This window comes from Zootoca vivipara, chromosome 2, assembly GCF_965207765.1.
Source record: "Zootoca vivipara chromosome 2, rZooViv2.hap1.1, whole genome shotgun sequence".
Taxonomy (NCBI): Eukaryota; Metazoa; Chordata; class Lepidosauria; order Squamata; family Lacertidae; genus Zootoca; species Zootoca vivipara.
The window spans coordinates 109,654,193-109,666,943 of record NC_142584.1 but is presented as its reverse complement, the minus strand read 5'-3'; the positions used below and the strand labels follow the sequence as shown (position 1 = coordinate 109,666,943).

At 46.5% G+C, this 12,751-nt stretch overlaps 1 protein-coding gene across 2 annotated transcripts; it reads right to left on the bottom strand.

Moving 5' to 3' along the window:
- Window positions 1-2,291: 2,291 nt before the first annotated feature.
- On the bottom strand, window positions 2,292-8,915 carry GPANK1 (G-patch domain and ankyrin repeats 1). 2 transcript variants are annotated; one of them, XM_035107177.3, is made up of 3 exons: window positions 8,506-8,915; window positions 4,088-4,737; window positions 2,292-3,260 (listed from the first exon to the last, which is right to left on the bottom strand). In XM_035107177.3, exons 2-3 carry the CDS (start codon window positions 4,678-4,680, stop codon window positions 2,798-2,800), a joined length of 1,056 nt encoding a protein of 351 aa, XP_034963068.1. In that variant the 5' UTR covers window positions 4,681-4,737; window positions 8,506-8,915; the 3' UTR covers window positions 2,292-2,797. The 2 variants fall into 2 exon arrangements, with proteins under 2 accessions (XP_034963068.1, XP_088519758.1); XM_088663632.1 differs by having other exon boundaries at window positions 8,702-8,827.
- Between the last annotated feature and the right edge of the window lie 3,836 nt (window positions 8,916-12,751).

Genomic DNA, 12,751 nt, shown 5'->3' with positions numbered 1-12,751 from the left:
GGGAAACCCAGCCAGATGGGTGGGGGTACAATTATTATTATTATTATTAGTAGTAGTAGTAGTAGTAGTATACATACACTGCAGGTAGTCAATGATATGCCCTTCAGATTGGGCTACATCTCCCTATCATCCCTGGAACCTTTGGTCAGGCAGCTGAGACTGATGGGAGTTGTAGTTCAACTTCTGCAGGGCGTTGCATTGGCTCCCCCTGAAAAACACATGCTAGGGAAATATCGGCAGGTTACAGACAGGAGTCTTTCCCAGCCTGGGAGCTGAACCTGGGACCCTCTGCATCCAAAGCAGGAGATCCAGCACTGAGCTATGCCCCATCCCCACTAGCTGCTGCCTACGACAGCTGCATGGTACTTCTGGGAGTGACATCAGGTGGAAGGGAATGTCTGCAAGACAGTGTTGCAAGGTGCTAGCTGCCTGAAACGCAGGACTGGGCAACCTGTGGTCCAAGCCTCATCCTAATTTCATGGGTGTTCAGAAGGTGACATGGGGATAAGAAGTTCCCTAGAAAGAGGAATTAAACCACTGAGAACAGTAGGATTCTTTGGGGGAAGACTCAGTGGTTAAATTGGTATGATCAGGGCCGGCTCCCCCATGTGACAGGCAGAGGTAGCCACCTCGGGTGGCAGAAGCCCAAGAGGCGGTGTTCCACGGGCTCCCTGCCTACTTCCACCACTGGTAGAGAAATGGTGCCAACAGCAGCTTTTGGCCAGATCTCATGAGATATCACCAGAGCCCAACATTGTCAAAACTGCTTTGCAGGCATTGCCTCTCAACCCAGGTAAGGTAGGCTTTGGCAGCCACAGCACCTTCCTGTTTTGCCTCAGGCGGCAAAAAAGGATGTGCTGCCCAAGGTATGATCCTTTTTTAAATGAATAGCACAGATGGGGCCAAATTTTAGAAAGCCCTAGGCCTTGGCCCAGTATACCTGAAGGAGCATCTCCACCCCCCATCGTTCTGCCCGTACACTGAGGGGTCCAGCTCCGAGGGCCTTCTGGCGGTTCCCTCACTGTGAGAAGCAAAGCTACAGGGAACCAGGCAGAGGGCCTTCTCGGTAGTGGTGCCCGCCCCATGAAACGCCCTCCCATCAGATGTCAAAGAGATAAAGAACTACCTGACATTTAGAAGACTTCTGAAGGCAGCCCTGTTCAGGGAAGTTTTTAATGTGTGACATTTTAATGTATTTTTAATCTTTGTTGAAAGCCGCCCAGAGTGGCTGGGGAAACCCAGCCAGATGGGCGGGGTACAAATAAATAAATTATTAATATTATTATTATCCTTTATTGGATCCCAAGTTTTTGATTACATATCTCCTACATCCAATACCATCTCATCTATCATGGACAAAAGAAAATTCCCATCTTCTTCCATCCTTTCCCTCCTGCCTCCTTAGGTTTATCATTCATTCATTCATTCATTCATTCATACACACATACATACCACACCAATCTGGGCAGCCAGTCCTGCCTCCTTGCTATAGTCCTACTTTGTCTTCTACACATACCTGTATTGCTGTATTGGGAGGCTCAATAACTCATCACTCAGAGGTTGGAGCTCAGATCTTTCTCCACCTGGTGCACTGAGCAAGTGCTGAATGAGTCATGACCCAAGCAGCTGTTCAACCTTTTATTTTGCTGTTTTGTCTCCAGTACATACTTATTTGTTTTCCATGTTTTTGTAGCTAGGGGAAGGCTAACAGGTACCCAGGGTGTAGCTCTCAGGGAAAGGGCAGCCAGGGGATGGACGGACACACACACACACACACACAGAGAGAGAGAGAGAGAGAGAGAGCGCAGCAAGAGTTCCAAAAGGCAAGTTGCTTGTGCATTTGACCGACATGTGGCATGCCCCATTTGTTGGTACAGGGTCAAATTGCAGCACACCTTCAAATTATGTGCAAGGGACCTGGAGAAGCACAAATCACCCAAGAGCTCAGCCACCACAAGTCTTGAGTAGCCGGGGGGGGGGCAATACATAGAGACTCAATGAAAAAGTTACCATGCAGGATCCAGCTTCCTGAGGGAAATCTTTTAAAAGTCAAGTCCCCTTATGGCTGCAATATTGGATGTTTCAGCTGGGATTGGACTAGATGACCCTTGGGTTCATTCCAACTATGATTCTATGATTCTATGATATATACTGAAAATGCATGAGAAATGCTTCTGGAACCTAAGAGGGCTTGGGGGCAGGAATGGGTTAGACGCCCAGGGATTGGGGCTTCCATGCCCTTCACAGCTCAATGTCCGTCACTGAGAATAATGCATGCAAAATGACAAACATTTCTGCATAAGGTAATTTAATTTGAAGTTTCTATAAGCTACATAATTCAGCTCTTTTGTGAGGCAAGTTCTGAAGCACAGTTGGCAAATAATTCTATTTTTTTCTTCCCAGCATAGAGTACACATAGCCCTGCCCAATGAACACCGACGACTGTGCAGAGCAAAAGCTAACATCTCCAGGGGAAGGAGGGAAAACAGAGAGATGTTGATCTTTTGCTTCCCTTGGGGATCCTGAAAGGAAGCCAAGAGCCTTTTCTGACCTTTGGCCTGTTTAGCTGGGTGGTCCAAGGATGCCTGAGTGTTATGGCCTAGTCTAGTGCAACATATTGGAAACTCCACGTTTATTTTTCTGGACTACCCACTTTGGCTACTACCTGGCAGGTGCCAGCAGCTCCTTGTACCTTCCATCAGCAGACCTTTCCCCTTTACAACATTGTCCTGTCTCTCCAATTGGGCCAGAAGGAGAACAAGTGGTTATGTAGACATCTCCTCTAACCAATAAGAGCTCAAATATCAAGGTTCATGTAAGTACGGAGGTTGCGTTCCCAAGCCTCGGCCTTGGCCTCTCTGCGCCGAGCTTCTCGTTTCCCCACTGTCGCTGCCCTTTCCTTCCTGGGCCGCTGCTCTACGGGCCTCTCCACTGCACTGGAGTCATTGGCGTCGAAGTGGGTGACTTTGGGTCTGAGGTCACTGCAAAAGCCCAGGCCTTTCTGATCTCGCTTGAGGACAGTCTGGATTGGGAATTTGCGGCCAGTGCCCTCAGGCCCCAAGCCAGCTTCTTGATCCCAACCTCCCTTGACCATCAGCCGGAAGCCCACGTTGTTCTCTGGGATGTGGTAGCGTGTGGGGGGCAGTGGGTCACGCCGGTTGAACAGGTGAGCAGTGGAGCGCTCGTGCAACGCCACCGTGTCCTCGCTGTAGTGCATCCGGCACACGGCACAGTAGTTCCTCTCGGCTTGTGGCTGCGGACTGCAGAACAAAGGAAAATTACACCGGAGAAAGGCAAGCTACATTCACACAAACTGTGACTGTAGTAACCCTCAAAGAGCATCTTACAGGGAAAAGTGAGGAAGAAACACAAATACAGGCTTCTCTTGAGAAAGAAAGGGGGGAAAGGGAGTGGCTACCCACTGTGTCTGTACTGCCTGGATGAAGATATCATCATCATCATCATTTATGAATCCTCTTTCCCACATTTACAAGCATACAGAAGAAAAAAAAAACAATTTAAAACAAAACAAACACCAATTGAGAGAAGTTTTAAAACAGCACAAATGCAAACCCAAGTCAAGAGGGTTGATTCCAACCAAGCTCTTCTAGTGATTTGCGGCCTAGATATGGGAAGAAGGATTCAGGGCCTGGATTTGCTAGGAAGGGGGTGAACGGTTTGTGGCAGGGAATGGTCTCTATAATAGGGGTTGCCAATATGGTGCCCCTCCAGATGCTTTTGGACTCTAACTCCCATCAGCCCCAGCCATCAAGAACCATTGGATGAGGATACTGGGAGTTGGTAGTCCAGCCACATATTGACTACTGCTGCTCTGGGAGATCTTTCCATGTTCACAACTGATGGTCAGTTGAAGTGTCTTAAGTGGATGGGAATCTCTTAAAACTGTGGCAGTTTTATTGGCAGGTATCCCTGGGTTTCTGGAATAGTCCGAAGCAGCATTTAAAAGCAAACCCATTCAGAGGCTTTCTTCTCCAGCCAGTAACTGGATATTTAGTTTATTACATTTATATTCTGCTCTTCCTCCCAAAGGAGCCCTAGCTAAATTCTCAGGAACAAGAAAGCTCACCTGGAGGGTTCCTCCTTCACCTGTGGCCTTTCACTCTCCTTTAGGACGTCCACCACATCCTGGTGTCCTGCCTCCTCAGCCAAATCCATAGCATCCCGGCCTTGTGACTCACAGACCCCCACCCAGGCAGCGCCACAGCTCAGGAGATATCTCACAGCCTCCACCTGTCCAGCGTAAGCTGCACACATAATCGCTGTCCAATAATAATCGTCCCTATAGTTCACATCACACCCTTCCTTCTCCGCCAGCGTCCGCAGAGATTTCAGGTCGCCATCCTGGGCGGCTTTCAGGAACTTGTTCCCTGTGCGGCTACTTGTCTGTCCCGGGTGGTTCTGGACGGGATGAAGCTCTTGCGCAGGTAGGTGGCGTACGCAAGGTGCCTTTCGCTTCCTATGTGAGGGTCTTGCAGGATTAGTTGGAGCTTCCAAAAGGCTCTCGTAGAAGCTGCGAGCTGCCTCACCTGCTGTGTTCCCTTCCTCCTGGCCAACAAGACGGAAGCCTCTGCAGCTTTTTTTCTGGACATGCCCATCTCTCCAGAGATCTGATTCCTCCTGGGCACGAGTAAAGGCAATCAGCTGAGGACCGTGGTTCATGTTGGAAGAGGGTGGCTCTGGTTATAAAGCCAAAACTGCAACCTGGAACTTCAAAGCCTGTTGAAAGAAGAGTCAGAGAATTACGTGTTACACCAAGATCCATATTTTGCTAAGTAATAAAGGCTGAATGTGTGCAGTGATTTCACAGCAACTACCTAAGAACCCATGTTTCCATAAAGTGAAATTTCTAGTGCATTTGGCTTGTGAAGACATGCCTTAAAGCATGCACACAAATGGCCGCTGAAATGTCTGAAGCCAGAGAAAGATGGCCGAGCAAGATTTCCAGTGGTTGGGTGGGGGGGGGGTCTTCAGTGCTCTGCATAGTTCCTTGGCCCTCTCTGTGACTGGCAAAACCAGAATACATTATGAAAAATAAAATAAAATGTAAATATTTGCTCCAGTTGTTTATCTGTATAAAATCATAAGATTCCACCTCTCTTTTTTTAAAAAAATAATCAGGTTTTTGTTGTTGTTGAATAAGTACATCTTGTATTCTGTGCTAGAAAGCCAAACTTTAATAAAAGCTCAGTTCTGTAATACAATGGCATGGTTTGGACAACTGTTCCATTGTTTCATAAACCATGGTTTATGAAGCTGTGAATGAGTGCTTGGGCTGAGGGTTCCTCGCTTCACCTGTTGTGCCTTATATTAAACCAGAGCTCTCAGTTCATGTTAAAGACAATATGCAATAGAAGATGGGGAGAAAAGGAATGAGCAGAGGATGCTTTGACCCATACACTCCTTTATGGTTTCACAAACCATGGTTTATGGAGCTTCAAACAGTATCCAAACCAGGCCAATATCTCAAATCAAATTTGCATGAGTTTGCTTATTTTGTATAGTTCATTTTGTTAGGCATGGCTAGGAAATGCAAAGAGTCAGGAAGAACAATGATGGATCTGCTCTCCAGCTACCTGAAATCCTGCTTAAGACCACTCTAACTTCTAAGATTTGGTGGACAGAATGCCTGAAGAACTATGGATGGAGGCTCGTAACATTATACAGGAGGCAGCAACGAAAACCATCCCAAGGAAAAGAAAATGCAAGAAAGCAAAATGGCTATCCAACGAGGCCTTACAAATAGCGGAGGAGAGGAGGCAAGCAAAATGCAAGGGAGATAGGGAAAGATACAGGAAACTAAATGCAGATTTCCAAAAAAAATAGCAAGGAGAGACAAGAGGGTCTTCTTAAATGAGCAATGCAAAGAAATAGAGGAAAACAATAGAATGGGGAAAACCAGGGATCTGTTCAAAAAAATTGGAGATATGAAAGGAACATTTCGCACAAAGATTACCATAATAAAGGACAAAAGTGGTAAGGACTTAACAGAAGCAGAAGACATCAAGAATAGGTGGCAAGAATACACAGAGGTATTATACCAGAAAGATATGGAGGTCTCGTACACCCCAGGTAGTGTGGTTGCTGACCTTGAGCCAGACATCTTGGAGAGTGAAGTCAAATGGGCCTTAGAAAGCATTGCTAATAACAAGGCCAGTGGAAGTGATGATATTCCAGCTGAACTATTTAAAATTTTAAAAGATTGTGCTGTTAAGGTGCTCCACCCAATATGCCAGCAAGTTTGGAAAACTCAGCAATGGCCAGAGGATTGGAGAAGATCAGTCTACATCCCAATTCCAAAGAAGGGCAGTGCCAAATAATGCTCCAACTACCGCACAATTGCGCTCATTTCACACGCTAGCAAGGTTATGCTTAAAATTCTACAAGGCAGGCTTAGGCAGTATGTGGACCGAGAACTCCCAGAAGTACAAGCTGGATTTCGAAGGGGCAGAGGAACCAGAGACCAAATAGCAAACATGCGCTGGATTATGGAGAAAGCTAAAGAGTTCCAGAAAAACGTCTACTTCTGCTTCATTGAATATGCAAAAGCCTTTGACTGTGTCGACCACAGCAAACTATGGCAAGTTCTTAAAGAAATGGGAGTGCCTGATCACCTCATCTGTCTCCTGAGAAATCTCTATGTGGGACAAGAAGCTACAGTTAGAACTGGATATGGAACAACTTCAAAATGGGGAAAGGAGTACGACAAGGTTATATATTGTCTCCCTGCTTATTTAACTTATATGCAGAATTCATCATGCGAAAGGCTGGACTAGATGAATCCCAAGCCGGAATTAAAATTGCCGGAAGAAATATCAACAACCTCAGATATGCAGATGACACAACCTTGATGGCAGAAAGTGAGGAGGAATTAAAGAACCTTTTGATGAGGGTGAAAGAGGAGAACGCAAAATATGGTCTGAAGCTCAACATCAAAAAAACCAAGAACATGGCCACTGGTCCCATCACCTCCTGGCAAATAGAAGGGGAAGAAATGGAGGGAGTGAGAGATTTTACTTTCTTGGGCTCCTTGATCACTGCAGATGGTGACAGCAGTCACGAAATTAAAAGACGCCTGCTTCTTGGGAGAAAAGCAATGACAAACCTAGACAGCATCTTAAAAAGCAGAGACATCACCTTGCCTACAAAGGTCCGTATAGTTAAAGCTATGGTTTTCCCAGTAGTGATGTATGGAAGTGAGAGCTGGACCATAAAGAAGGCTGATCGCCGAAGAATTGATGCTTTTGAATTATGGTGCTGGAGGAGACTCTTGAGAGTCCCATGGACTGCAAGAAGATCAAACCTATCCATTCTTAAGGAAATCAGCCCTGAGTGCTCACTGGAAGGACAGATCGTGAAGCTGAGGCTCCAATACTTTGGCCACCTCATGAGAAGAGAAGAATCCTTGGAAAAGACCTTGATGTTGGGAAAGATGGAGGGCACTAGGAGAAGGGGACGACAGAGGACGAGATGGTTGGACAGTGTTCTCGAAGCTACGAACATGAGTTTGACCAAACTGCAGGAGGCAGTGGAAGACAGGAGTGCCTGGCGTGCTATGGTCCATGGGGTCACGAAGAGTCGGACACGACTAAACAACTAAACAACAACTTCTAAGCTGTCACCCACCAACATCATTTTAAGCCTGTTTTCATAAGCATAATGGTTAGAAACCGACTTTTAAAACCCCCACAAAGTTTCTCAGGATGCTGAACACTACATCAGATACTGTGTTCTGTGTTGTTCAACCAGGTATCCTTAGTGTTACACATCAGCAATGGAAGCCCTGCTTGAGAGGCCACCTGAGAAAACTTGCAGAAGCAGGTTGGATAGAAACATAGAATCGCAGAGTTGGAAGGGTACCCCCCAGGGTCATCTAGTCCAACCCCCTGAGGTGCAGGAATCTCAGCAGAAGCGTCCGTGACAGATGGGCCTCCAACCTCTGCTTCAAAGCCTCGGAGGAAGGAGAGTCTGCCACCTCCCGCATTCAGCGTTTGGGAGGAACTGCCAAAGAAATGAAACCAACTTTGGGAAAGACTTGCCAGAAATAAGACAGTCAGGCCCAGAGAAGTAGGAAGGGTGGCAGGAACGGAAAACAGGGACCTGGGTGGCAGAATCTATTGAGGATCTCAGGCCGCTCCCTCACCTCCAACCTAACCCTTGACTGTGTATATACACTGAGCACCTTCCCACCCGCAGCCTCCTAAACCCTGGAAAGTATAGTTCATACCCCACTGAACTAGCACCCTTAAGATACAGTTCCCAGGATTTGCGTGTGTGTGTGTTTGCTTTGAATATATGTGGCGTGTACATTTAAATATGTACATTTTTAACCTCGGGCCTTCTCCAGAGCGATCCCTGGGCGAAGGAAATCAAGCCAAGGTCTCCCTCCACCCCCGAAGTAGGAATGGGGGTGCGGGGCTGCTCTCCCCACCCCCTCACAAGCCCTACCGACCCGGGCCTTTCCTTACCACCCAGGAAAACACTCACCCAGTTCTCCTTCGCCGAAGGGGCACCCGATGGCGCACCGGAAATTCAGGCGGCGGGTCACTCTACCCTTTCCAAAACAATCTCTAAGGCGCCGGTCAGAGAGTTCTTGGCAGGAGGCTTGTAACGCGCATGTGCCAAACTGGGACGCCGGGGGGGGGGTGAGGCACGGATACCGCGCAGGCGTAGCAGCATATACCTTGGAGAAAACTGGATCTGTTTAGCCGCAGCTGACGAGCGGATACAAAGTGCCTCTTTACGCAGGGTTAAAGCAGCCTTCCCTGTAACTGACGCCTGCGCAGTAGGAAGCGCCCCGCCCTCGCAATGGAGACGCATGCGCTGTCTGCTCCTAGGAGAGGGCGGAGGTTGTTCTCGCGGACTGCTGCCTCGCGCGCTTTTCCGGCGCGAGGCGCAGTCACGTGCCAAGCGTTTTCGCGCCGTGGCCGTTAACGGTTAACCCAATTTGCATACTGCAGGCTCACTCTTCCCTCATAGCTCCCGCTTTTTCTGGAGAGTAAGCACTTTTTAAAAAGAAAAGGGACCATATTAATGAAAACAAGGGCCGGCTGTTAGAAAATAGGTACCATGCCCCACTAGAATTGTGAGAAAACAGCTTTCCCAAGCGACTTGCGAGTGTGTTGGTTTTACATTTTATTTTTCAACAAGAATTCGCCCTTTCGCCCTCACCCTGTGTTGAGTGAGTGGAGAGGGGTGGGTGGGAATTAGTTACTCACAACTAAATTTTACAGTGCGGCCCTAGCCATGTCTGTTCAGAAATAATTCCCACTGAATTCAAAGGATTTTGAATCCAGGAAACGGGAGTTAGGATTGCAGCCTTAGTCAGGTTCTGTATCTGTCGCAAACCCACTTTGCCAGAAAGGGGATGATATGCAAATAAACCCAATTAAGGCTGCTCTATAGACACCCTTTTCTATCACTCTTAAAGTGAGTTTGTAGCAGGTAAAGAATGTCAAAGTTCCTTGCAATAAATGAACAGCAATCCAAAGGGGGAGTGGCGGAGCAAGACAGCAAATTCTTTGGCACATGCCAATCCCTGCTAGCCTGTGGAAGGTGGCATGGCATTTTTTATTATTTGCTGTGCGTGTGGATGCCAGGCTGGTGTAGCTGTGGGGGATCTCTGCAGCTTTGGATCCAGAGTCATAATTGTCTCAGCCTAAAACTACCAGCAACAACTTCCCACCAAAATGGACAAAACAAGAGTCTCTGCTGTGGCATGCCACCCAGTTCCCCATGCCATCCATATTGGTGTGTGTGTGGATGGGTGCAAGATTGTACTTTTAAAAAAAAGACTCTTAAAAAGCATCCAACAGACCATTTCAGTAATCAAGATTTAGGCAGACATATGGTAAAAGTAAAACTTAAAACTGAACTAATTCAGACAAATGTTGAACTCAAAATGAACCAAAATTATCAAACCTGTTACAGTGATATTAACTATTAATTAAAGAAGGGTAAGGTGTAGAATGCAAAAATTATTTATATAAAGCATTGACTGACACCCCCACTTTCTGCACAATAACAGGAATTCAAGGCAGCTACCCATAAAAGAAAAATCTCAATAAGTTTTTTTTGTAAAAAGGCTGTGGTGACCGATGAAGGCGCTGGTCGGAACAGAACTTCCCCAGTGACCTAAGTATTAGTCCATGGGTCAGCAAACCTTTTCAGCAGGGGGCGGTCCACTGTCCCTCAGACCTTGTGGGGGGCCGGACTATATTTTGAAAAAAAATATCTGAGCGAATTCCTATGCCCCACAAATAACCCAGAGATGCATTTTAAATAAAAGGACACATTCTACTCATGTAAAAAGACCAGGCAGGCCCCACAAATAACCCAGAGATGCATTTTAAATAAAAGGACAAATTCTACTCATGTAAAAACACGCTGATTCCCGGACTGTCCGCGGGCCGGATTTAGACGGTGATTGGGCCGCATCTGGCCCCCGGGCCTTAGTTTGGGGACCCCTGTTATTAGTCTTTTGGTTTAGGCTCATTTGTTACTACGTATGCCAGTTATCTTGCCAAGTGGTTCAGAAGGGGAAAGGAATTTTTGTCCTCGTAAAATGGCTAAAGTTACTTGTCCTCCCCCCCCTTTTTTCCCTTTTGTACCTGCCTCTTAGATTGTAAACCTGGGAGAAGTGGCTGTTTTATGCTCTAATCTAGTCTATAAACTGATCTGGGAGCCATTTTTGCTGTAGAGTGAGGTAGAAAAATATTATATTATATTATATTATATTATATATGAAATAAATGCTGATCTTTATATATTTATATCCATTGAACAGGCATGGCTAATTAAGAGAAAACCTAAAATGACAGCCATGTTGAGAACGGGCACTGCAGACAGAATGAGTCGGCGAAGCAGCACCAGCATCAGGGATGGTAATTTACTGTGGATGGGAGGCCTGCACTGGATAGTGGGAAATGGATCTAGTTGCTCTTCATATAGTCTCTGAATTAGAGGAGGATCACCTACTTTCCTTTTGTGACTGCCCCTTTAGCTACTATTTTTAGAAAATTATGGAAGTGATTTGACTAAAGTTTTGGAGGAGGACGTCAGGAGATTTGTGGATTTCATTGGTACTCCCCCCAACTCTTCCACCCCCCAATTTAAGCACTGCCCTCATAGAAGTGACTTGGCCCTGTCACTTCCAGTTGAAGAGAATTCTGGAGGCTTGTGTTGAAATTGCAAGCTAAGCTAAATAGTTTTCTTTAACTTAAGTAAAATTTTGAATGGGAAGTGCCAGCACAATCCTGTACTGTATATGTCTACTCTGATGTCATCCCTATAGGGTTCATTAGAACTTGCTCCTAGATGTAGCTATATAACTGCAGCTCTAAATGTATTAAATATATATGAAAACATTTGAGGATGGTGCTGCTGCAACAACAACAACAAGCCAAGCTGCTTAAAAGAATGGCTGCAGTTGGTGACTCTTGGGTTCCTAGTAAATTACAAGGTTGATCCCAAACGCACAAGCCTGAAGTCTGTCCTGCACTTATTTAGTGAGTATTTTAAAATGTACATTAAAAGACAACAGCAAACCCATCAGGATTTTTCAGTTGGTCTGGACTTGCTGATAAATCCTGCATTAAGGCTGCAAACCGATACACATTTACCCAGGAGTAAGTCCCATTGTACTCCATGGGACTAAATACAAGGAAACAGGTTTTAGAGATTTCACTGTAAAGTAAATGATAACATATACAGTATGGTGGTACCGGTACCTCTGGATGTGAATGGGATCCGTTCCGGAGCCCCATACGCAACCAGAGCAGTACTCAACCTGAAGTGCTGAATCTGCAAATGCTCGCCGCGAGATTTGGCACTTCTGTGCATGCGCGTGATGTCATTTGGCGCGTCTGCGCATGCGTGAATCACCTAACCCAGGTGTAACCCGTTCCGGCACTTCTGGGTTCGGTGCGTTTGTAACCCATGTTGTATGCAACCTGCAGCGAACGTAACCAGAGGTATGACTGTACAGTACAGAAAGAAGCAAGCACTTTACTGCAGTTACACCATCTTGCCAGCAGGAGGGCCCACACCTGCAAACTGCTGCAATCACCAAAGTTCCCCCAACCTTCCTTCCACCTCCTCCCAGTGCCTCTGCCGTTGCCCCTTCATGTGCCACTTCTAATCTATGCCATAAATTATTGGACAAGCTCCAAGAAATTGAAGTATAGCTAGTATACTATGGCAATTTATATTGTATTGTAACTTGTAAAGGTAAAGGGACCCCTGACCATTAGGTCCAGTCGCGACCGACTCTGGGGTTGCGCGCTCATCTCACATTATTGGCCGAGGGAGCCAGCGTATAGCTTCCAGGTCATGTGGCCAGCATGACAAAGCCACTTCTGGCAAACCAGAGCAGCACATGGAAACGCTGTTTACCTTCCCGCTGTAGCGGTTCCTATTTATCTACTTGCATTTTGACGTGCTTTCGAACTGCTAGGTTGGCAGGAGCTGGGACCAAGCAACGGGAGCTCACCCCGTCACAGGGATTCGAACCGCTGACCTTCTGGTCAGCAAGCCCTAGGCTCAGTGGTTTAACCACAGCACCACCTGTGTCCCTTCTGTGTAACTTCTAGAGGTACTGAAATCTACATGGTCAGTACTATGACTAGTTGCAGGTAGGTAGCCGTGTTGGTCTGCCGTAGTCGAAACAAAATTAAAAAATTCCTTCCAGTGGCACCTTACAGACTAACTAAGTTTGTCATTGGTATGAGCTTTC